The 27737-nt window shown below is 31.6% G+C and overlaps 1 protein-coding gene across 2 annotated transcripts; it reads right to left on the minus strand.

Moving 5' to 3' along the window:
* Positions 1 to 27239, minus strand: LOC126743800 (YTH domain-containing family protein 3-like). Of its 2 annotated transcripts, none has more exons than XM_050451025.1 (11): positions 26854 to 27239; positions 26710 to 26734; positions 26469 to 26630; positions 23160 to 23282; positions 22842 to 23060; positions 19173 to 19702; positions 16885 to 17079; positions 13804 to 14007; positions 13618 to 13746; positions 5471 to 5824; positions 1 to 1312 (listed from the first exon to the last, which is right to left on the minus strand). In XM_050451025.1, exons 1-11 carry the CDS (start codon positions 26875 to 26877, stop codon positions 1259 to 1261), a joined length of 2019 nt encoding a protein of 672 aa, XP_050306982.1. In that variant the 5' UTR covers positions 26878 to 27239; the 3' UTR covers positions 1 to 1258. The 2 variants fall into 2 exon arrangements, with proteins under 2 accessions (XP_050306982.1, XP_050306981.1); XM_050451024.1 differs by having other exon boundaries at positions 23133 to 23282; positions 26854 to 27238.
* Positions 27240 to 27737: the final 498 nt, after the last annotated feature.

The raw sequence follows: 27737 nt of genomic DNA on the forward strand, positions 1-27737 counted from the left end.
TAAATGTTCATATATATTTCTTTAATAATAGTTATCAACAGATGCCCACTGTTCGGATCATTGACAATAATTAATTTGATATGCCTCCATGCGGGAGTATCAGTCTAAAATTATTTAGGCACGGTATACAATAAACGTCTTACCAACCAGCTATGTTCTAAATTAAGTGTTACTTTACAGTGTTAACGATTTTCTAAACATTCTTTTAATAAAAAAGTTAAAATTCCTTAGGGCTAGCGGGCATAGGAAATTTGTATTGGTGTAGGTAGTATTTTCTTTTTTTATGTAAGTACAAGAAAGACCGAGAGCAAACGATTTAAAAAAAATATATGCAGTTTCCTGATTACCCTGCTTTTTTGTTCATTAAAATTTCGGATGAGTATATACACATGGAAATTAAAACCCAACAAAAATATTTACAAAATTTACATTCGTTTAAAATTGGAAACAATCGGGTTCTGTACAAAGTTGAAAATATTGCAAATTGACTACCTTCGTTCTCCTAGTTCAAATTCACCTATACATAATCGAACATAGCGTGTTTGGTTTTACAGTCATTTAACATTAAACTTTCTAATCAACCAACAATATAAAAAACAGTGCATTATTTACTTACAAAGTTAGAAATCCATAAATTGAAAATAACTCAACATATTATGTTTACCACTTATGTTCGTTTAAAGCAACGAATCCGATTATTTTAAAGAGTTTCATACATAACACAGTTCTAAGGCGTCCGCGATTAAAGGTCTCTGTCACGCCCGTACCGCACTTAAAAAACGTCCGGAAAAAATTAACGGAAAAAAGGTCCATTTATTTAAAAATTGTTCATTTAATTTACATTACGGTAATTTTTCAGTCAATCTTGTTCACTTCAGCGAAACACAAAACACTGCACTTGTAACTTTCTTTTTTTTTTTTTTGTTTAATAGAATCCTCCATATACGCCTGATCCGACTAGTGAGCCGCTAAGTTTGTTAATTTTTAACTACAATACTAGAGAATCCATATACCTTTTTTTTTTTTGTTTTAAAACATTAATCGGTTATATCCCACGAATTATTTTTCTTAACTACCTGGGCCAGGTAAATCAAACTTTCTCGAACCGAAAAGGAATATCATCGGTTTAGTAAAAAATTATAGTAACATATAAGAAGCTGGTGTATGGTGTAACACTAAGGTAAGTCAGCGGCCATTAATTCCAGATTAAAAAAAAAAAAAACAACGAAAACTTAATTATTGGTCGCGTGAAGTTTGATTAGTTGTTCCTTCCACCGTTACGTCCCCCGCCTCGGCCTCTGTTATCCCGATCCTGTAAAAGAAAATTTTATTAAAATTTATTATTAGGGAAGTTGAAAAATATACGAGGGCCAAATGGCAACATGGTCCGATGCCAAAAGTTACACTACACAGGGTGTTTCAGTTTACTACCAGCACGCGAATGGACAGTAATATATTACATATACAGTTGCGGATAAAATAATAGCAGTATGTGCACAACGAAAAGAAAAACGTATTTTTATTGGGAAATTATAAAGCAAATACATTTTTATGTAATGAAATACACAATAACATATGTTAATATTATTAAATAACAATGAAAAAGAAATGTATGTATTTGTATACTAAAAAATAAAAAAATATATCTCTTATTTATTGTTTAATTTTGCGTACACGTTACCTCATTTGGGAAGCGCGGAGATCAGTTTCCTGACATCCGGTCTCCTTGGTTTTGCCTAAATGATACCCGGTATATGCATCACTGCATATTCTTAATTTCACAATTATTTTGTAAATAATAGGGTTGAGCAAAATTTCACTACCTGTGAATAAAAAATCACATTCACGACTTGATAACAACTTAAAAATAAACTGTGAAATGTCAAAATGTGAATGAGAAAGGCGCGTTCACATTGAGACAAACCAATACGCGTCAAAATTAACCGAAAGAAGTAAGAACCTATTCCACATTCAATCGTATTCGTCCGCGCCCGATCTCGCATCAGCGATTGGCCGTCGTTAAACAGACTATCCGATTCCCATCGTCTATCCGTCTCTCTCGTTTGTGAGGAGAAACGAGAGAGACGGATGGGCGATAGATTTATGTCAATTGGAGACATCGTTTTGATCGTAGCTTATAGCGGGAATAGATGTTAACTTATGATTCGATTGATATTGATAGCCATTTAGGGCCTATGTACCTGTGTATATTTTTAATTCTTTCATTAATATATTTTAATCGGTTTCATTATCTATATCTTTCTTATTAACAGTTTGATCTTAAGTACAAAGTGAATAGCAAAATTGTGAACGAGGCGTTTTCACATAAATAATAAATTATTTGTGGTAACTAGCTACCCAAGTAGGTAAGCTTGATTCTTTGACCAAATGGATTTTTTCTTATTAATAATTCAGTTTTAGCTTGTGAAAGACTGAATATTAGTTTTATAATTGAAATATGCCATTACCTGCGAAACGAAGAAAAATAAGTTATTTATCGAACTTTTTTACTCAATTGAACGAAAGTTATGCAAAATGTAATTTGTGTAGTGCAAAATTATCCTACAAGACTAGTACATCAAATTTGAAAAAACACATGGAAATCAAGCATCCCACAGTCTCCTTAGGTTTTTCAAACGAAGAGTGTTCATCGGACTTAGAAAATAAGGTAGGAAAATTATGTCATATTTTTTGTGCAATTTTCCACTTTTATTCTAGGTTTTTGGAGGTGATGGTCCTACTTATATTAATTTAAATTTATTCTTTATAAGGTAGAGAATATTTCAGAAATGGACGCTCATAAATGTCTTTGATGCGTTTTATTTATTATCATTTTCGTTTATACGTGATGCTATTTATCACTATTTAAATTTTTTTTAGAACTCCCAATTGTCGCAGTTGACTACTGGTGAAAGTGTTGCAGTATCAAGTATTTCCAAAGCTGCAAGAAATCCAAAAAGCACAGATGAAAGCAGTGATCAGCCAGATGTTCCTAGTTCTTTAAAGTCATTGCATTCTAATTCGGGCCGTATTATAGGACCTCGTCAAACTGCTATCTCTGCATACATTCCTAAAAGAGTAACACCAAAATGCAAACAAAATATAGATGATAAGCTGCTGGCTCTTTTTACAGAGAGTTTTCAACCATTTAGAATTGTAGAGGAACCTGCCTTCCGTGAATTTGTAGCAGCTTTAAATCCGTCTTATGAATTACCATCAAGACACAATATCAAGAACACTCATACCTGCAATGTACGAAAAATGTTTAAACGAAACTCGTCTTCTTTTGAGATGTTCTAAGAAACTGTGTGTTACTACAGACTCTTGGACGTCGATATTATGGTTAAACATATATATTAGATATTATTGTTATTACAATATATAGAGAGTTTTATGGCTATCACAGTGCATTTTCTGAACGACAATTTTGCACCAATCTCGCTTCTTTTAAAATGCTCAAATTTATCAGTTCAACATACTTCCATAAATCTTGCTGCTGAATTAAAAAGGGTGCTTAAAGAATGGAACGTAGAAAATAAAATTCTGATGGTCGTTTCTGATAATGCAGCCAATATTAAAGCTGCAATTCAGAACGAATTAGGTTGGAAACATTTTGGTTGTTTTGCCTATACCCTAAACCTTCTCGTGAATGATGGATGGCTTAAAAGAAGAAAAAATAACTGAAATAATTACCAAGGTAAAGGGTATCGTAGGGCATTTTAAAAGGAGTCATACGGCTACATCTAAATTACTAGCATATCAGAAATCGCAGGGAAGTGGAAATCCATTAAAATTATTACAGGACGTGTCCACGCGGTGGAATTCCACATTTTTTATGTTGGAAAGATTTTTATTACTAGAAGAGGCAGTAAAAACCACAATGGTTCTAACTGACATGGATGCGGCTAATCATTTAACAACACATGAATGGGATATTTTGTGGCAACTTTGTCAAATTTTAAAACCGTTTGAAAAAGTGACGCGAACGGTGTCTAGTGAAAAATATTTAACCGCATCACTTGTCATTCCACTTTACCAATGGATTAATTTCAATTTATAATAATTTTGCAAAGCAACAGTTTCTAGAATGTATAAAAAATTAGTAAATCACTTGATGAGAGGTTTGGAAAGTTAGAAAACAGCAATACTCTATCTATAGCGTTATTTCTTGATCCACGGTTTAAACAAATTGCCTTTAAGGATAAAAATAATCCAGAGATTGCAAGAAAAAATGTTATAAGCCTAGTTGCAAAAAAGTTTTCAGTTCAACAATGCATCGACAAAGATAAAGAAATAAACGGGATATCTAAAATACCTCCTGATCCTATGAATAGCGATGACGAAATATGGGCCGAATTTGACGAAATTGCTGCAAAAGACCAACCAATAATAGGTACATCCACTAGCAAAGCAATCGTTGAAATTCGGAGATTTTTAGACTATGAAAGACCACAGAGAAAAGAGGATCCATTAAAATGGTGGAGAGAAAATAAGCACATGTTTCCCCATGTTGCTTTAGTTGCCCAAGAACGCCTTAGTGCCATTGCGACTTCCGTGCCCTGTGAAAGGCTTTTTTTAAAAGCTAAACTATTTGTGTCGGAGAGACGAAGTCAACTTAGTACCAGAAAAACTCAAATTTTACTTTTTTTGAATAGTAATACCAAATTTTTAGGATAATTACTATATATTTTATAAAAAGTTTTTAATGCTATTAATATTTTTTTATTATATAAAAGGAGAAGTTATTTTAGGTTTGTTATAATTTAAAAGTCTATATTTTATTTTAGATTTATTAATTACTTTACGTAGCGATCTAGTGAATATAGTACAAAATATGGTCAAAAACTAAGAATGCAAAAAAAAACTAAGAGATGCAAAATAAATTATTTTTATTGTACATATATTATATTTTATATTGTTATGCTTATTTAGTTTTTTTTTACTGGATTTTTATTATGATAGAATATTTTAATTTATCCATTTCTGAGAAAGGTCAAATATTAAAATATGTTTGTTTTTATCATTATTTTAAACTTTTAAGACAATTATTTTTTATTAGGACATAAGTTTAATATAATTAAATAAGTTTTGAAAATGTCTATGAAAATATATATTTTTTAAATATGACAACAATGAATCATCGTTTTCATTGTCAATGATATTGTCTCCAATTTTGATTTACTTTTATCCCCTTTAATATTTGTATCTGGGTATAAACAATCACGATACAGTAAACACAGAATAGTAATACTTTTCTTATTATTATGCGACTTCACTGCCATGATATTACACTACACGATAAGCAAACTCGCCAACCGGCGTTCAATCGTGAATTCACATTCACAGGTTATATTCACAGTGAATAGAAAATCGCGTTAACAGTTACACCTGTGAATTCAAATTCACGACTTAGCTCAAGCCTAGTAAATAACCAAATTCCCATAAAAAAAAGAAGTGATGTCCGTCTTACCCTATGGTATCCACCACCACCACCCCCGTGGTGTCCGCCATCCCTATCCCGTCCCTCTCTATGTCCACCGCCGCCTCCTCCTCCACGATGCCCGTCATTCCTATCGCCGTCCCGATAGTCGCGATCGTGGTTCCGATTGCCGCCCCCCCTGTGGTCGCGGTGATGGTCCGGCCGTCCACCGCGTCCGTCATTTACTACGGGACCGTCTCGGCCTCCGCCGCCGCCCCCTTCGTGGTAACCGCCGCCCTCCTTCGGTTGTTTCCGGGTGTCCTCCTCCTCTTGCCGCTTCTCGTAGTGGATGAAATCGTCAAAAATCGAGGTCGAGTGTCGGTACGAGTGCATTATACGGAGGACCTAAGGAGAGTAGATTTGTGTTTTTTTTTTAATCAAATGGTAAAAGATGTATTTCAGGCACGTATTCTACGTCAAAAATAAGCCCTAGTTTGTCATATAAACATACCGTGTGTTCAAATCGTCCCGGACCCGTTTAATATTCGTCAACGCCCCCTGTTATTTTTTAAGTTCAAATTCAAATATATTACTTAACATTGTACAAGGTGTCCCATTTTGGGTACTTTTGCGGGATATCTCCGTTATTTTTAGAGATAGAGTTGCGGTTTTCGCGACACTGTGCTACTTTTCTTAAAAATAAAGATGCTGTTAACAAAATTTTCATAGCCCTTTTATTTTTTAAGATACAGGGCATTTCTGAAATTTTTGCATTTTGGGACCCCCGTTGTATCTCCGTTATTTTTACAGTTTTTGTAAAAGTAAAAACTCTTTCTTATAGATTTTTTTCCATAGAATCTAGTGGTATAGATATATATTTTTTTTGAATAATAGTTTTTGAGTTATTACCCAAACTCATGTTTTTTTAAATGGAACACTCTATATATTTATAGTTTATAAAATTGGTCTTTTTTTACCTTTTCAAAATATATAACAGTATGGAGTTATTTTCAAAAATACGCAAATAACTAAGAATTTTCTAAATTAAATGCATAATTTAATAGTAGGCTAACAAAAATAGACAAATAAAAAGTTACAGATTAATAACGAGGAATGGGCAATTGCATCATTCTTTTTTTTTTGTAATAAAGGAACATAATACATATATCAACAAAATAAATATATAAATTTAATAACCACTATAAGAAAACAACTATATAACAAAACAACAATGTAACAAAACAACATTTTTACAAGAGATGTTCAAAATGACGAGCATCTTCTCTGATACAAAATTGGGACATCTTTGTAACTCTTTGAATAGCTTTCAAAATTATAATTTGTCTCCTTCTCAGATTTTGAAATGCTAAATAAATTGCGTCTTGAAGTTCTATGAGATTATTGCATTGTCTTTTATACACTTGATCTTGTATATACCCCCATAAAATTATTTATTTATTTATTAACGGTATCCACCAATTTTATAAAAATAAAATAATACAAAAGATACTAATATTAATTCAGCTTAAACTTGATAAGAGTAAGATATAAATCAATGTTACCAATTAATTTAAAGAAACATGTTAATTTAATAAAAAACAATTTACTTGTCATTTTTTTGTTTCTTGTTATGAATAGCCATGGCCTCCCATTAAATTATGAATTTAATCATTTAAATTTAGAAAATTGTAATTTTTTTGCGTATTTTTGAAAATAAGTCCATACTGTTATATATTTTTAAAAAGGTAAAAAAAAGCCCAATATTATGAACTATAAATATACAAGGTGTTCCATTAAAAAAAAAACATAAGTTTGGGTTATAACTCAAAAAAAATATATCTACACCAATGGATTCTATACGGAAAAAATCTATAAGAATGAATTTTTACTTTTACAAAAACTTTAAAGATAACGGAGATACGACGGACGTCCCAAAATTCAAAAATTTCAAAAATGCTCTGTATCTTAAAAAATAAAAGGGCTATGAAAATTTCGTGAACAGCATCTTTAGTTTTACGAAAAAGTAGCAGTGTCGCGAAAACCGTAACTATCTATCTATCTCTAAAAATCACGGAGATATCCCGCAAAAGTACGCAAAATGGAACACCCTGTACAGTATTCTTACAAAGTTAGTGTTTATGCGCTAAGTCACAAGTGACTGACTTATCGGTACACAGTATTTCAGAATGCAACAATAATTTAACAATAAATTTGAGAGCTTGTTATAAAAACCAAATTAAATTTGTAAAAGTAATATTTAAATTAATTCATTCTTCTATTCTATCTTTGTTTACCATAGAAAAGGTAGCTTAAACAAAACATTTTCATAGCTAATAGAAACGTATCATCCATTTTTCACTAAGAAACCAAACGAAAACAAAACAAAGGTAAAAAACACAAAGTCACGGTCTCATCAAATCCATATAATTTTTTAAAGCTACACGAGTTTCGCTCCTATCACAACCAAGTTGTAATGTGATCTGTGTAGGTCTAGGCCTGATGATGCTCCGATAGGAGCGAAACTCGTGTAGCTTTAAAAAATTATATGGATTTGATGAGACCGTGACTTTGTGTTTTTTACCTTTGTTTTATTTTCATAGCTATACCTGATCCATTCGGTTATGCGTATATAAACAGTTTTTTTCTTATAGCCTTAAAAGCGTGTGGTATAAAATTAAAGATTCTTGGCCCCACATAAGAAATATGACGCTGACAAATTGTAAAATCTACTTTAGTCAAAATAACATGTTCTTTCGTGACAGATCTAGTAATATTAAGGCGTTGGGGTAGAATCTTATAAATTATTTTTATTTTTCATAAAGTTAAGGGTGCTCTTCAGGTAAAGTTCTCTTACAGTGAGAGCACCACTTTCCAAAAACAAATTAACTGTTGGGTATCTTTTTGATTTTTTATTTATTATTTTTAGTATATGTTGGAGTGATAACCAGGTTTGTTAACATTGTGCTACATGCACTACCTCAAATTCTTATACCATAATTTAGAATGGATTTAACCAGAGCCTGATAGACCACTTCCAACAACTCACGAGACATAAATTCGCGTAGTTGATAAATAAAACTTAAAATTGTTTACCTTATCTTTTTAGTTATGTAATCAATGTGCATATTGTATCTTAAATTTCTATCAATATAAACGCTGAGGTATTTTGTGTACGAAACTGAAGAAATCTTAGAATCACAAGTACAATTTTCCATCTGATTGGCAAAACAAGGATAAGTATGTATTGTTAGTTCCACAGGTTCTTCTTGTTGATTACTGTTATAAATCAAGAAATTTATAAAGTGAGTTTTATTACTATTTAGAGTTAGAAGATGCTGATCCGCCCATCTCGATAGTCGAGAAATTGGAATTCTTATTATAGGAGTGCCTGTAAGAAACTTTTAATAATTACTCACTTTTATTCATTAAAACTTGGCAATTTCTGATTTTCCAATGCTTTAAAGAATTTTCCAGTCGTTCTTGGAAAAAATCTGAAATTTCTTCAAGGTAGTGGAAAATTGAAATTTGGAAAAAATTCTTTTATTTTCCCTTTATAGCAGCTTTTCTTTAAAGCAGTTTTTTTTTTTAATTTCTTCCATGGATACCACAGGTAATTAAACCCATTCCTCACCTAACTACCAAGCCAAATATTTGATAAACTTTTACGATCGTATCCATTTAAGTTATGCAACCTATATAAATCCCTAGGTCGAAATTGTGCATTAAAAATATAATAATTACGAAAATCTCTTGCTTTTGTTCATAACATTAGGAACGTAATTGAATTAATCGCTTTGAAATCAGTGATAATGAAAGTTTAATTTAATTAATGTGATATGAATGATATGGTTTTTTTTTTGCATTTTCCAATTCTACGCAACTTGATATAACATATGCCACACCTAACTTCAACAAATTAAAAGATAAAATAGTTAATGAATTATTATGTAAAATTTATTGTAAATAAAACATGCAAATACTAACAAAAAAAAAGATAAAAAAAACAATAAACCTTAAACTAAAAAAACCAATAAACGGTCCCACGTTAATGACGTTAAGAACTTTTACTGCACCTCAACCTTTTTTTAGCAAAGTATCAAACTGTAGCAAAAATCATTGATTCACAAGGTTTTATTACGATTAAAATAAACCATGAATCACTCTTTTAGTGACAACAATATATAAAATTCGTTGAAGTTCGCCATGCAATCAATCCGATTTTTTTTTCAGCAAACCAATGTTTGCATTTATTTTTCAGAACTCAAACTAGTCTCATATTCATACATTTCAGAACTACTACAGTATTCACTTATTGAAGAAGCATATTATTTACATTAAGTTAACTAATTTTCCTTTAAAGGCAGACATCGACTCTCGACGCATGTTCAAGGTATAGCCTTGTCAAAATAAATTTTGGGTTTGCAATAATTCAGGGAAAGCTGAAAATTTACATAGATGTTAAAAACAGTATTACAAATAAAATGTCAAAAATCCCCATCGATCCTCCTTGTGCTAAAAATTTTATTCAAGGTCAAACGTCAAATATATTGGTTTTTCGCGTTTATCTCGTAAACGGTAAATTTAGTAATCAGTAAATTTTTATGATAATAGGTTAGATAAAAATTGTAGATCAGAAAATTACCTACACAAAATGTCTCTACACCTTTTTTCGTGCGAGTCACCATTCTTGAAATATTGCGATTCTAAAAGTTGAAAAAATCGTATTACACATAATATGTACACATTTCCGCACCATCTGTTCTATACGAGGTAGTGTGCTCGGCGCATTTTTTTTAACGTGGTTTCTCCAGTAGGCATAGTCCACAATCTATTGCAAGTAAGGAAGTTTCATGAAATAGCGTTTAATAGCGTTTTTTTTAGTTGTATTAATTTAAAAAAAATAATTATTGTTATGGATTATATCGTTTAAAAAATTATTGTATATCTGTATAATAATGTTATATATGTTAAATAATTTTATTATAATGTAAAAATAATTTTATTCTAACTCATAATCTTCATCTTCCTCTTCTTCTATTTCTATAGATTCTGATAAATATAAAGATGAATCAATTGTCTCTTTTATCTCATACGGATCCTCATCTGCTAAATTTTTGTCAGCATTGGAGCATGATTGCCCTTGACAATGCGTACACACTCCTGAGCAAAACAATCCTACTCTTTTACAGCCACAACTATTACTACAACCCTTTTTGCAATTACAGAAAATAGTGTTAAGGAGTTTTTCTGGAGCAGGTGGAAGTACAGTTTGAATTGGCTGCAAACTATTATCTGTCAACCTCCAATCCCAATCTTGTGGGTCCAGTTCATTGCCAAGCCAGACTTGAACTTGGTAGTATACTAGATATAAGTGTTGACAAGCAGAAGCAGATGTCGGAGGAAGGCAAGATAACTGTACTCTTTTATTATTTCGTGTGTTTTTTACAAAACTTAAATATCGATACTTGTCTAAACAATCAATCTTTTTTGAAGCTCCGTACATGGCAAGAAGAAAATGGATTCCATTTGCAATGATGGCTTGTGGGGAAGAATCGTCTTTTTTAAACACTTCTGCGCAATCAATTAAATCGGTACGTTTTTCAAATAATTTAAAAACTTTTGTTTTACCTCTTTTATAGAGTGCAGATGTAGTGCCACAACCAGATATTGCATGCAAAAACAAAACATGAGATTGACATTTTGGGTACTTTGCAGTTAAACTTTGAGACGAATATATTTTTGTTTGTACTTGAGCTTTTCCTGGTTTAAAAAAGTACATAATGTGATCAATTGGTGTTCGTGCAGTCAATAGTATTAATAAATAAATCGATGTCTTCTGCCACAATGATCGTTGTATTTATTCCATTGAATTTTTCTATTGCTGTATCAACTATGAGAACATCAGGATCATTGTCCGCTTGTTTTACAGAAATATTCGCAGCGATTAATTTTTCAGAGAGCATTTCAATAAAGCGAGACTTGTGATTATTTGCTAAGAATTTTTGTTGATTTGTTGAAACTTTCATAAATTGATCAAAAACGACGTCAGCAGATAAAGATGTTTTTGCAGTTCGACGAAGTTGCTCTGCAGCTTTAATATTTTTTTTATGATCATTGTATCCATCGAATATAACGATCACATTATTACCAAAATGTCTATGTACATATTGAACGTACTTTTCAAAAAGAACATTAAATGTTTCTTCTCGATCCCACACAACACGATGTAATAGATATCCTCCGTCTATGATATAGGTAGCGTTTGTTTTATCAATTTCAATATTGATACATTCAAAGCAATCATAAATTGCTGACTTCTGTGTTTTACGCATTCCAGCATCATCGAAAAGAGATAACGGGTAAGGGGATAATTCGTATTCGAAGAATTTTTCAAGTTCATCCGGAAATGCCTTGGTAACACTCATGCGTTGAAATAAAAACACAGGATCTGCAGGTACCTTTTCGTCATGTATTTTTATGGTACTACTCATAGTTAAAAGAGTAAGTACTTTGTCACTGTGTTTTAATTTAATATAATTAAATGTTTGACCAGTCATTTTAGTTATAGAAGCAACTCCAACTTCATAAGCGTTATGGCAATTTATTGTATCATCGCCGACGACTCCAGTTTCAATGGATGTGATTTTGTCAACCTTAGGAAAAGGGTCATGTAATTGTAACCAGTCAACAAGTTTTGTAGATAATTATAATATAATATAACATTTTTTGTAGATAATTTTATGATCTAGAATTTTGTCTGACCTATTTTTATGATAAAATTTATCCTTTACGAGATAAATGCGAAAAACCAATATTTTTGACGTTTGACCTTGAATAAAATTTTTAGCACAAGGAGGATCGATGAGAATTTTTGCCATTTTATTTTTAATACTATTTTTAACATCTATGTAAATTTTCAGCTTTCCCTGAATTATTGTTTTTTCCTACTTATTTTGACTGGACTAGTATTAAAGTAATAGGTATAAAAGGTAATATTACTTCCCTTGCTCATTTTCTATTTTTCACGCCTCCCAACTGTTATTTTTGTTTTGTTTTTTTTTTCTTTATTTCCTGAGCTACATTAAAATAATTTTAATATTTCAATAAGTAGTTCTCATAAACTGAATATGATTGTAATTATAACAGCGGCGCCTCTGTGAAACTGAATTGTACAAAATATGACTGACCGTCTTTAAGTTTTGTTCCATGTTTTGTAGGATCTTTGGTTTCGCTCGAAAATTTAATACAAAAATTTTTCGAATTTCCTAAAAGCAGGTTTCTGAACGCACACGAAAAAGCACAAAAGAGATAGGGATGTTATTACGATTTACAATATATCAATCCGCGAAGGTAACGTGTAGTACACAATTGTCGGTTATCGATTTCATGCTAGTTAAATATACACTTGAAAAGAATTTTGGACTACTTCATATGGGCGTTTTTGAAACAAATCTATATGCGACTACTATGAACTCAAGGGAAAAACTTATTGGACGCATTCAGAATGCTTGCGAGGAATTAAGAAATCGAAATTTAGCGCCTGCTATCGGATCTATTAAACGTTGATGTAAATTATTTGTTCAGCAAAATGGTTCATACTTCGAACATCTTCTTTAAATTTGTATGTGAGTGTGGCTGTAAACGCTTATTTGTTTTTAAAGTACACGTTTCGTTTATAAAGATTGCTTTATGTATCATAAATTTTAACGATTTCTTTATGCATGATAATGTGTTTTTTTTTTTACTTGGAAACAGTGCCTCGTACGTAAAAATGTCAAGAGACCGAATTTGTTCCAATTTAAATGAGGATTTCAGGAATTATTTTTATTTTTTGGAAAAATCAATGGCGTAACGTTTTTTTGTCTAAAAATAGTCAGTCTCGATGCAGTACGGAGCAATTCAACCACTGGTAGAATAGAAAAAAATTATTTTATGTAAAAAGTGGTCCTTAATGCTTAAAAGCTGACCAAAATTTCATAGAAATATTTCAAGCGTGTAACAGTTATAAATAAAATACTTTTTTTTCTTATCGTTTTAACATCCTGTATCTCGAAAAGGAAGCGTTTCTCAACATCTGTTTATAGGACAGACTAAGACTTACTTTTAACGTCGAATAGGTGGTTAAAATTTCTTGTTTTAAGTGTGGACCATCCTGTATAGAAAGTGCCAATATAGTACCCAAAATTTACAATATTTACCTGTAATCCTCTGGCATGTGGCACCTCTTGAGCATCCCGAGAATTCGTCACCGGTTTATTATCGTTATTTTCTAAACGAATATGCTTGAGCTGTACGTTCGGAACGTCCTTAACATATATCCACCGCACCTAGAAATCAGACCGTTTTCTATCGACTTGTTAGATAAGAATATGCGTTAGTCTTACTTTAAATTGCCCCTTCCACTTATCCTGCGACCAAACGGAACTGTTGGAATTATAATCGACGGCGGACACCATTTGGGCCATGCCGCAAAAATGCCCGGAACCGTTTACGGAGAAGAATAAGTAAACGCAACCGTTACCCTCCCTGTCTCTGTAGGCGTGGTCGAGTCTTTTGTTGCCGTGCTCGGTACTACACCATATTTCGTACTAAAATGTATTAAATTAAAAAAAATTGTTTATTGGCAAACGTCTATAGGGACTTCTCCAAGGCTTCCGATAGAGCAAATTTTAAATCAAATCTTTTGACATTATACTACATCTTGTCGGAACGGTTAAAAGAGATATGAAAGGTATACCCTTAGAACATTGAATACACTAGACAAACCTTGGCTGCTTTGGGTTGAGAGTATGGTGCTTGTGATATCTAGTTTTCTTTCACTTTATGAAAAAGATGGTACTAATTGTAACATTAAAATTCATGATATCTATTGTGAGATTGACGAAAAGTATAACTGCGTGCAAATAAGTGTATTAGTGGAAGAAATAACATTTAAACGTTTTTATTAAAGAAATAAAAGATAAGGAGTCACACCAAAGGTTTTAACCATACTACTAATATTTTTATGAAAAACTTATATCTAAATTTTATATATTAAGAACAATTGTAAAATAAATATAAGGGACAAGTGAAGTCAATTCTTAGCATATTTTTTTACTCAACCTTGTCAACAATAAACTTTAATAATAAACCCTTTTTGAATTTGACTTGCATCTTAGAAACTATAAGGGATACACCCAAACAACACAGATGTCCAGTATTGGTCCAAACTAAGTCGAAATGTCCTTGGATTAGTTATGAAGATCCTATGGATAATACTTTTGGGCAATTCTTTAAAATAACTTTGTCTAATGGAAATTCGTTGACCTTCCAAAAGATGCTTTGAAAAGAATAGTTAGTTTACTTGAAACCAGTGGAGAGATTTTCTTGAAAATACTTCTTTTTATAGATACATAAGATGTCCATCTCTGGTCGAAAAATGCTTCTTAAATATACGATTTACAAATTTCTTAATGCCATAGCTTAAAGAGCAGCCATTAAAAAAATAAAAAGAAAAAGCCATTGGATGCATGTCCATCTTTGGTCGAAAGTCGAACGACACGTTATTGAGCGTATTGATTGGCGAGTATTGGCCAATCGGCGATCATCACAGCACTGAGATGACGCTGACGGCTTTACAGTTCTAGTTAGAGTTGTTATGATTACATTTTATTATCGATGCCGTACATTAATTGAATTATTCTCGAACTGTACCAGTATAAATAGGTACAATCATTATACTAATTAGTTTGTATATGCATATTCTTTTCACGTATCCAGAGTTTCATTGCAAAAGAAAATTGTGAAATGGAATCTTTTTATCAGACTCTCTGGGTAAGTATAACAAATCTTGTTGTAGTGAGCAAGCATTCATGGACGCTGTAACAGTGTACATATGTACATATATTATTCACAATCCACACAGTAATTTTACATTCTTATCTTCTAATTATAGATTTTTATTAGTCACAAAAATCATGTTTGTCTTTGAAAAAGTTAGAACATTGAAAGGCTATAATTAGCATTGCCATGGAACTATGCTTATAAGGGCAGTTTGTATAAATATTATTAATAAGATAAAATGTAAATTTAAATATAAGAAAAAAATTAACCAAAACAGGTAGATAACCAATACGCACAGATTTATACTGTTAGTATATTGTATAAATGAGTTTAGGTACTAGTAGTAATTTAACCTTCAATTTGTAAACCAGAAGTATGGTATACTAATAATAATAAATAATCCCTAAATTTACATTTTGTGCTTATGTAATGTATTTTTTTGTAATCACCCAATAATTGAAACTTTGTTTGTGGAGTGGTGTAAATTAAAGAAATTAAAATAAAAACAAAAGTACCTAAGGAAATTGAACAATCATATCTTCGATATTAACAAAATTGCATTAAAAAATAGCTCCATCTACCAGTAATTAGTGATAATTATTGTCATACATTTATATTAGTCAACAAAAAATAGAATTCTCTTTAGGCAAGTGGTAATCTGTAGATATTGAGCTGATGATTGTAACTTTTGCTACTTTTCATAAGGCACCTTAGGTAGGATACAATTTTTTAATAGGATTGATGATTGTATACATACATTTCTTTATTATTTTTAAATTTGTTAACAAAATATTGGGATTTAGGTTTAATAATTGTTCACAACTCTTATTTAAAATCTCATGGAAGGCACAAAACAATGCTACTGTTGCCGCTTTAATAAAATATAAAGCATTTTCTTTAATAAAATATGATAAGATACTCTATAAAGAAGTCAATATTCAAAGTTAAATGAATGTAGATAACGTCCCCTATATTAGAGAAAAAGGCAACAACATCGCAACGCCGCGTAATCGTATTCTTGATTCCACCGACACAAGGAATCTTTACCAGTGACGTCGTCAAAAAATATTTTCCTGATAAGTATTTATTAAAAATAGATTATGCTTTAAATTAATAAGAATATTACCATTTATAAACTATTTATAAATTTTTTTAATGTACTTCATTAGAGTAAAGGTACCTATCTAATAAAAAGCTTTTTTATGAAAAACAAAATTTTATAATTATTATAGATTTTCAAAGTTTTTGTTTACTAATCCTAGTCATTCAATGTTCTGTAAAGTGTTTGTCGTTTTTCTTGTATACGGTAAAAATTGCAATATCAAAATAAACACTTTTTTTGACACCTCAATAATGCATGTTATTGCAACATGTCCTGAAATTACATTCAGGACATGCTATTTTATATACCCCTTTGCACTGATAAATTATTCCTCCAATGAACAATTTCATTCAACGGTCCTATGGTGATTCACTATTGTGACATTTGTATCATCCTATGGACATCCATAGGATTTTTTTAAAGAAATTAACGGATACCTTTATATTTCCAAAAAGAGGAAACCATAAACAGTACAAATATGTCTTAGGAAAATATTTGTGGTGTGTGGGTAGGATCAGTTATATTATGGCAAACGTCTTACCTTGATGCTACGATGAATATCGTCCTCAGAGTACGATTTGATTACGAAGAACCTCGCGTTAGGAGCTGACAAGTCGAACTCGGTGGGGTTGTAATTGTTTTTCTCACGGAGCTCCTCTAAAACGGGATGGTTTCCTTGTTGACCCGGTGCGGTATTGGGCATTATCATCGTAACTGGGGCAGGCATTATGCTTTGCTGCGGGAGTAATAACCAAAAAGTAAAAAAACCATTACATATCTCACTTAGGACTAAAGACACTTATTTTTGTCAGGTATACGGATTTTATATTGAATTTTGAAAAATATTAATTTTAGATTTAAAAAACCAGTAATGAAAAAATTGTTTTGGTAATAGTTTCTCATTTTCTAGTTAATAAAAATTAAGGATTCTATTCCCGTAACAGTAAGGTATATACCAAATTATGGATATGTTAAACATAGCTTGGCCAGCAAGATCACCAGATCTTAATCCACTAGATTTCCGCTTCTTCTATAAAACTTTGTTTTGGCAACTACACATTATTGACTGTTCCAATCAAATTTGTACATCAGGGATATTCCACGGGGTACGCAGATCGTGAACAAGAGCAGATATCTGCATTGAAATGAAGGGTGGTCTGTTTGAACGTTTACTATGAATGAATTAAGGAATGCATTAATTTAATAAGGAATTTTGGTAATTGTTTTATTCGGTTTTTTAAGCAATAAGATGTTTTGTGAAAATCATGAAATTTTGATTTTTCATTGCATTATTTAATAACTAGTTGGTTATTTTTGAAACGCCATACCTTTCATAAATTTATGTTGATTAAGCAGTTAGCAACCCATCAAAGCGAACTCTTTGCCTTTAATTTTCTCGAAAATGCAACAAGAGTACCTTCTTTGTAGGAAAAAAATCAAAAATTAAACCCACGTTACAAAAAAAATAACCTCAAAAAAGTTATGCACGAAACAACCGCCTATCGTTGCAAATACTACTCTTACCGATTTTTCAAATAATTTTGCAGTATCACGATTTGATTTAGGGTCAAAATTTTTGTGTGGGGAACTATTAAAAAAACGCTTAATAAAGTGCAATTGCAACCTTAAGTGCGGTAGTGATTGACAATATTCGCAGTCATTAGTGAACTAGCCAAAGATGTATGGAGAAATTATGTTGAACATGTAATAAAAAAGGAAATTGAGCATGACGATTCCAGTTCCACACACTATGAATAACAGATTGAGAATGACAGACATTGAGACTCTTTTTCTTCCGATTACTGAGGCAAGGTTTTTCTACTTTATTAAATTATTATAGTATTATTTTATTCATTTTTGCATATTTCACAAAAAAAAATATTTTTAATATAATATGGTCGTGTAAATGGTAGCCTGGTGCCTCAAGTTTTTACTGTTAGAACGTGCAAATTAGATTGTTATATTAGAATGTGTAGATTGTTATATTATATCAAGTCAACAATTTTCATTTAAAATAAATGAGGCTTGATTTGTAAAATATTGTAAAAAATTATTATTTTTGTAAAAAATATGTAAATGTATGTACCCCATACATACATAAATACGTTAAATTTAATTCTTATTTTAAACTTCATATTTCTTTCGACTATTAGTAAAAAACTGTGGAGGTTGTTTTAAATGCTTTGATATAATTATAAAATACCTGCAAAAATTTCAAATTATATTTATATTATACTAAAAAACAAATAAATATAATTATAATAATAAAAATTGTTGCATAAAAACAATTTGGAAAATAAGCAAAATCGACTTATTACAAAAATACAAAATTCCCGATTTAAGTATTTTTTTTTAGCGCGCCAATTTCTTCTGAATTAATGCATTACTTAACTTGTGGGATATATTATTTTAATACCGAAAAAATATTTAATCATAAGGTTATTTAATTAATATTATATTTATTAAATTTAAGTTGAGTATAAATTATTTCGGTACGCTCGTGACCACTACGGAATCGTCTGAGAAATATAATATTTTTGGCTGCTTCAAGTAAGTTTGGGAAAACTATACCAATATACATGTATTTAGAGATCCTTATCTCTTCCTTTACTTATTCGCTTCGTCTTTTCTCTGAATAGATTGAAGTTACACCTTCTAGTGGTCATTTTTAGGACTTGAAAATCTTTTCCATTTTACCCAATAATTTTTTTTTACCCTTAAGTCATTCGACGAACGATTCCCGAGATATGGCCGAGGAATAGTCTTATTAGATCACCCGGTATATTTGTTTAATATTATTCCAGAAGCACTATTTCCACAATAACATACCTGTATATGCGTGTTTGGAGGCGGCACCTGAGGCGGAGGCAAATGCGCCGGCATCATCGGGGGCGGCTGTTGGAAGGCAGGAGCCGCGGCGGGAGGACCCTGCATCGGAAGTTGGGGCCCACGGGGCGCCTGAGCGGGTTGACGTGGCTGCGGCGCAGGTTGCGGTTGTTGGGGCGGCGGACCCGTCCATGCCGCACGTACCGGACCGGCCGGAGCTTGTGGAGGCGGTAAAATGCCCGTCACCGGAGGCGGTACCGGTTTAGGCTGTTGCTGGGGCGGTAACGGTAGCGGGGCGCTCGGTACCATCGCGAGCGGTATTTGGGGCGGGGTGCTCTTGTTCGTTTCCCACGTACCGATATCGATATTATGTTTGCCGGGGACAATAGGGCCGGGCGGCATACCCGGTCCTTTCTTTTTAAGCCCTTGACTCGGCATCGGGAGTTGAGGCTTTGCCGGTTGGCTCGCGATACTCGCCCACGTTGCCTTCTTTTGTTGACTTAAGTCTTTACTATCGCTAGAGGATTTCAGGTCTAAAAGAAATTTTGTAATTTACTAAAAATGTTATTCATTTGATCATTATTACATATGAATGAACATTCAAATTCAAAACGTTTAATTGTCAATATCAAAAATTACAAAACAATTGTGCGAAGTTGAAGTTAGGAAATAGGAATGCATCTTGATTATAAAAAGGCACTTTTAAGTGATACATCCTCAGGAAAAAAGCGCCAAAAAAGGAACCAAACAAAAAAAAACCTTGCGTAAAAATATTTTGATAATGAGAGCTTGAATTTTTTTTTAATACAAATTATTTATATTTATGTACGAAGGGCAGGGGTAGACAATGACTGAATCAGGCAAGCACAGGAGAGGAAACAAATCCAATACAAAATGATACAGATATATCTTATTAAGTGCGAAACGAAAATGTAAGTGTAGGCTTGACCCAGTATAGCTACATGAATATGACACAACCTGAATGAAAAAAAGACTGGAAAAAATCGAATTCACATTCATCTCAATACATATTTATTTATTAGGCATCATACTGTGACCGCATAAGCATATTTTTTATGTATTTCTTATACTTATAAAAAGAATAATCTTTAATAAAATGAGGCAACTTGTTCCACAAATGAACTGCAACTAAATGATTTTTGAAAAGCTGCTGTTGTATGTTGAGGAACCCTAAAAATAATAAACTGTCTGGTGTTATGGTTGTGTTCATGAATATTGAAAAGTTTTCTTAGATATGGTGGGTTTTCCGAGTTTAACATTCTGTATATGAAAGAGTACATGTGATATTTGCGTCTATTTGACATTGAAAGAATAAAATTATTATTAAGATATGGGGTAATATGACTTCTGTGGAAAATATTAAAGGAGAAATGCATACAGGAATTTTGCACTTTTTGAATAGAAGATGAAACTTAAAATGTAATTGCGTTATTGTAGATTACATCACCATAATCAAACAATGATAATATTAAAGAGTTGCACAAAAAATACTTGGTTTCACTCAGTAAGTGACGCTTTAGATTATTTAAATATTTTAAGCGCATATAAGCAGTGGCAATTTTTTATGTGGGCTGAAAAAGACAAAGTATTATCAAAAATAATACCCAAATTCTTGACTTCATTAACCACAGATACTATTGTATTGTCTATTTTAACCACAAAGTCTTGAGAAACATGTTCTTTGTTATTTCTACTGGATCCTAGAAATAAGAGACATGATTTTGAAGGGTTTAGTTTCAAATTATGAGCCTTACATGAACATATACATGTAAATTATTTGAGTCGGAATTAAATTGTGTTTGTGAGTGTAGTAAGGAGTTTAATGAGAATGATGTATAAATCTGAGAATCATCTGCGTATTGTTGTAGTCTTGATTAAGATATAGTATTTTTCATATTATCAGCTACATATAATGAGAATAATAAGGGTCCTAATAGAGATCCCAGTGGTAACAGAAATAAATTCAGATTTTGAGTATAAAAGGTGAGAATCAATCTCCAAGCATTGAAACCTGCTGGTCATTTAGGATCTTAGAAAGGCAATTGAAGTATTAGAAAAACCAAAGAAATTTATCAATGAGTCAAATGCCTTACAAAAATCTAGTAAACATAAGGTTGTTAATTGTTTTTGTCCTTCATAGTGCCTGATAACATTCATAAGATTTACAAGACAAGTGGTTGTACTAAATTGCTACCTAAACCTGGATTGACATTCAGGTATAATTTTATAGCAATTTGAAAATGCAATAATTTGATTATACATGTGTCCCTATACAATCTTAGACAAACAGGTAAAATACTAATAGGGCTTCTTTGGAATTTGAGACTTTTGCAAATGGTTTAATGATAGCCTTTTTCCACAAGTCTGGAAATCGATTTTCTAAGATACTTACATGAATTAATAATATTGAGGAGCGGTTTGCTACGGAATGGATGAAGTTTTATTGTAAATAATTGTTTTGTCTAAGTTGACAAGTTCTTTGTATTTTTATTTTATACTTGACTTGTGCGAACACATTTGTGTATCAACATTAATTAAACTATTGGCTCATAAAACATATGGATTGGAAAGACGCTAGAGGGGTGCTTGGATGTGGATAAGGATACAGCTGTTCTACAAAAAGCTGTATGGATGCATTACCCAAAAATATCAGTCAATACCCAAAAAACAGTGAAGAAATGTATTACAAACAACAAATAGTTAAGCCTTTATAGGCAGGCAAATAAATTTGCAAATGCTTTGGTTTCAACTGAATATCAAGCTTAAGACAAGAGATGAAATGACACAGTAGGGTGGCATATAGATCTCACAATAGAAATATTAAGAATAATATACAAACTGATCCCGTGGTCTCAATAATACAATTCCATCTGGGGTTTCTTACGGGGGAGTAGACATTAGACCATATTTAAATCAGATTATTACACACCAACTGAAGAAGTGTACAATGTAACTAAAATATGAACTCTAGAAAAACTTCTGAAACTAGAAAGATCTTCTGAACAAGAGAACTTTATTTTATCTATCAACAATAAAAACCTAAAAACTAATTTAAATATGTCATGAGTAAAGAACTACCATAATCACAATCTAAGGTCCAAAAATGATTATTACAGGACTATTACATCACAAATATCATCTTTCTATAATATTATTATAACCTACAATAGTGTACCAAAGACTGTAGTGGAAGCAAGAACAATTAAGATTTTAGAATGCAATAATTTATCATTGATACATCAATTTATGTTCATAAGTTATAATCATATATTTATATTAAAAAAATATTTATAAGATTAAATTACTGTAAATGCCATAGATTATATATATTGTAAAATTGAAGCTCTGTTACCATTAATTGTTACTGTTTTGGAGTCATCTATAAATTAAATAAATAAATAGTGGTTTTAGGGCCAAATTGAATGTTTTATCTTTATTTATTTGCAATTTGGTTCCAAAGCAAAAAGATCCACGCCGAATATCTATAAATTTTTAACATCACATAATATGGGTCTCGCCAACTAAGGACGTGGGTGCCGAAATACCCATGCTTTAGCAGTGACAAATTCTTGACATTTATATAGACTGCAGTTTTTTCGAATATACTTATTTATGTTAAATAATGTTATCATTATTTAAAAAAAATCTTACCTAGGTTTTGCATAGCATGTTCGACGCCCTTAAGAGAATTATCGGGCATGGCCTGTGTATACATATTTTGCTGATCTCTGTAGTAGTCGTCGTACTTGCGCTGACCACTTAACTGGTTGCTCCAGGTGTTGTAGTCCCCATTGCTGTGGAAGTAGTTGAAGGAAGAGGGTTGCCCTTGGTATGTTGCTGTGGAAAATGTGGTTGACGGACCAAACATCCCTACAAATACGTCGCGTTCATGCTAATGATACACTCGAGAATATAAATTTAAGCTATAATGTGTAAACTAACTGTTATTTTGATAATTATAAGATATACCGTCCATGGAGTATGAATCGTGGGGGTAGCCACTCAAAAATGTCATGTCTGTGCCGTTTGACCATGTTCCATCTCCTACCCCATAAGCTTGGTAAGGATAAGTTCCTCCACTGTTGTAATAACCTAGAAAATGTTTAACAGACAATTATTGTTAAGTGATCATTTATGTTGGTTTTACTAAAAAACATGAATGAGTTAGATACAATTGGTTTCCTTCATTGATCATATTGTAATAAATGCAGCTGGTAGTTTCTCTAATAGAGGAGCCACTGAGGTATTTTATTGCAACCACATGCATTTTTTGGTACTTTTGGCTATTTTTTAAGTACTTCTAGGAGTCTCAACACATATTTTTGGTAAAAGTGGGCATTTCCATAAAAAAAAAGCTTGGAAAACAAATATCTTTGAGTAAAATTATTTTTTCCTAAGAGAAAACACCAAGTAGGTAAAAAGGCTTTGAAAAATGGGCAGTTTTAAGAAAATGAAATGGATATTTGAGGTAATTGAAACATACCTAGTTACCCCATGTGTGTTTCATTTAGGGTCAATAACTTTATTTACTTTAAAGTTCTATAAATAAAATATTTTTTTAGCCAGAAATTTGATTTAAAAAGAGATTATTGTCTTCAGGTGTCTGTCTATTTATTATAAACAAAATAAAATTGGAGGTTTTTTTCTAGGGATCTGTCACTTAGGATGAGTAATTGGACACAACAAAAACAGTAGTTGGACTGGACTGATCCATCAAAACCAGTCCAGAATTAGAAAATAAATAATTATGTTTAATTAATTGAGGACTCTACTTCAGAACAAGCTGAAAGGTTAATTGATTAAGTAGTAGAGTAAATTAGAAAAAAATGCAAAACGTTATTATATTAAAGAAGTTTTAAATAAGTAATAACTTTTTTCATGCTGATTACTTCTCATAATGTTTTTTTTTGACTGGTTTTTCTTCGACCTGCATCTTTTCCAGTGCATTTTGCACACATTTTATATGATTGACTGCATTAGGAATATGGGTTAGAGCCATACATACACTATACATACAGCCGTTTTTTATGTTGATTTTATCATTTTGCTGTTGATGTGTAATAAATCCATTTATTATGGTGATTTTCATATTAGGATATCAAAAATTTTCTTTTAAAATTGGGCAAAAATTTGCCATGTTCTGATAGATTCCTTCGAATATGCCATTATAAGCTTAAAATACTCATATTACCAAAATTAAATTGACATATTTAGATTTTACAACATTTTAATGTTTACTAATAGGTAAATACATTTCCTAAACAAAACCTAATTTTTGTATGTAGCAAGAGTTTAACAATAAAAACTAACTGGATAAATATTAAAATAAAACTTATTGTATAGTTTGCTCAAACTTAACAAAACTTAATTAACTTGATAATAAAAATGAAAAAAATTACAGTATTTCCTGATTGTAGTAAATGAGTTGCGTAATTAGGCAATGCATATAAGATTATACCATTAACATGACATAAAGGCGTATTTTTGGACTAATAGTTATTTATTTATCAATGGAATTCAGTAACATTGTTACTATAAAAATATAATATGTAACATCCAAGTTCATCACACTTCATATCACTCAAAAGCACAGTAAGCAAAGTAGATTTAAGACAGCTACAAATTACTAACAAGACTGTGATTGAAAATCATAAAATTTGATTTAATTTTTGCTTAAAAGTACTAAATTTAGAAACAGGTTTATCTATTTGTCCTAGCTGATCACTATTGAGCCAGTCATGTAGTTGATTTATTGACGCCTTAGTGACTATGGTAAAATAATATAAAAGTTTCAGACTGTCTGATATTTCAAGAAGGGATTCTAATTTTAAAAAGTGACAACTGAGGACAATTATTACTTTATATGAAAATTATTGTGCAGCATTTATTACTTTTTACAAGTCAACACTTTAACCTTAACTGAAACCAAGTACCTTCATTGCCTGATTTGTTACATGATTGATGTGGTTCAAATGATAATTTGGAATCCATCCGTATTTCCAAGTCTGAAATTTCTGTTTTAGAGTCAATTGGAAGAATATTTATTGAGCAAATAGAATTTATAGGTTTTCTCTTATTTAAAAATGTAATTTTATGGCATTTATTAATATTATGTGACTTTCTCTTTAAATCACATCAATTAAAAAATTATTGAAGATCCTCCTGAGCAGCATCATTGAAAGGCTCAACACTTCTAAATAGTTTGAGAACATTAGAACTGATTGCACACATATTTCATCAGATAAAGAGCCTGCAAGATTGAACACTTGAGTTCTCCCTCTAATAGGAGAATAGGTTTCAATCATTAATACCATTTGCCACATATTCAAAAAATATCTGACTCTGATCTCCCTAAAATCTAGTCGAGCATAGATTCAATGATAGCTTTTAGAAGTTTCACTTATGGGAAAACTACAAGAGGTGGACAAATACTATTGACTGCTGAGAAAGTGACTAACACTATTACATTTTTATTATCACTCCCTTTCTGAACTATGCAGCCCTATGCTTTGACAATACCAAGATATTCAATACTAACTATTAGATAGAATACTAAGAACTTTCCCAGTTTTCGGACAGAGAATTCATCTAAGATACATTTGGGGTCATGAAGTACATTACTAAAATTATGTTCCTCAAGATACTTCATCAAATCAATAAACCATGCTCAAATATACCCTTTCTAACTTGAGTGCAATATTTTTTTCAGCAGATCTGCTGTTTTCAGGATTAATTCAGGGTGCCTTTTAAAAAAGAAACTTATTTCAAAATTAATGCATTTTTTCTGAGTACTGTGTGTTCAGGTTACCGGCACATTCACCCTACTTAATGAACCATTCAATTCTTAAGCTCAGGTACTATGTCAATCCCTAAGCTTGTTTTTTTCTCAACACATATATGATAATGATAAATATTGTAAACTGTTCTAATAAATTATATTATTTCATATCAATTGTTAGGTATAGTAAACTCTAACCTACACAACCAACTCATGAATTTTTATTCAAAATGTTTAGATTTTTCTGTCTTTATTACATATATTGTGTGAGATTAGACAAAGTATTCCTCATTAGTAAAGTTAGGGGTTCGGCTAAATGAAATAATTCATTTGGTCATGTTTGTTTGATATTGTGCCTAAACCTTGAAGAAATGCAATACTTTTAGTATTTTTTACTTAAGTAAATAAATAATAATTTACTATTTAACCCAATTATTAATATTTTCCCAACAAAAGTCCATTGAGCTTAACTAATAAAACAATCAATTCAGTTCTTGTACCTGCTGTACTCATATTGTAAATATCGGTGGCAGTTGAAATGGGAACTGAAGCTCCATAAGGTGTATGAGCAGAGTTTTGCTGTTGGGTCCTCCATGTCTCAAATTCCTCTGAGCCAGTTGCTCCTTCAGCTGTCCCTATTTGCTCTTTTGACCCATTGGAAACTAACACAGAAAAGGGTATTTATTGCTAAATAGTTTTAATGTCTAAAGTACTACTGTGAGGAATAATGTATATACAGACCTTGATTTCCCTGTCCTTTCATCCGCTGCAAATAAAAAACGTATTAGAAAGATGAAAGGGTCGGCGTGGGGCATGTTTATATGATAAAACGATTTCGAAAATTTTGGTAGAAACTGTCATTTTTTTAAATATTTTGATAATTACCTGATCTGACACGCCTGCTGACATTGACTAAACTTTTTGATTGTTTCTGCACTGAAAAGGTTAACGAACAAGCACTGCCACTATTATTGCACTATGGTTAACGGTTTTCACTGCACTTTATACAGTTTTTTAATTGTTTTTAGTAGTTTTTCTGAAGTAAAGAAAGTCCTAACAGTCCACAATCCACAATGGAGTTTGTTGACCACTTGACCAGTTTGTTCCACAGAATTTCTCGGTTATTTCATCTGCTGCGCATGCTCGCCCCTTTTCGGCTCTAATAATTTCGTTATAAAGTTTTACCGATTTTAAATTGGCCGCATTAATGAAACGAATATTTTTATAAACATTTCAAAATAATAATAATAATAATGTGAACGTTTAATAGGGCTTCGCTAACGGTAATATCAAAATTATTGCAAATTAATATATTTTGAAATTTTTATTTGTCCTGTTGGTAACGCTGATGGTTGACGGAACATCACTGTCATCTGTCACTTTTTTTTATGTATCAGCTGATTGTTAGACGAGGAAAGGCAGGGTCAAGAAGACTGGAAACAGGAGAGATATTTTCTATGTTGCCCCAAACATCGCACTGTTCAGAAACGGCACACCCAGTATAACGTCTTAGGCGTTCAAAAATCAGAAACTCACCTTGGTGTGCACCTGCACCCTGGTTCCCGTTCCGAAATTCCACCGTGTGCACACCCAGATACACCGTAATTAGGTGGTATCATTAGTGTGATGAAATGTCATTAACGTCATTTGTCAAGAAATGTTTATTTATATTTTTATTTGTATGGGGCTTATGGATTGAATTTCTCGATGTTTCCTTTATAAGATCTCTTTCTTTTGCCTACAAAAAATTGATAAAACTAAAAAGATAA

The sequence above is a fragment of the Anthonomus grandis genome, chromosome 13 (assembly GCF_022605725.1).
Source record: "Anthonomus grandis grandis chromosome 13, icAntGran1.3, whole genome shotgun sequence".
NCBI classification, from domain to species: Eukaryota; Metazoa; Arthropoda; class Insecta; order Coleoptera; family Curculionidae; genus Anthonomus; species Anthonomus grandis.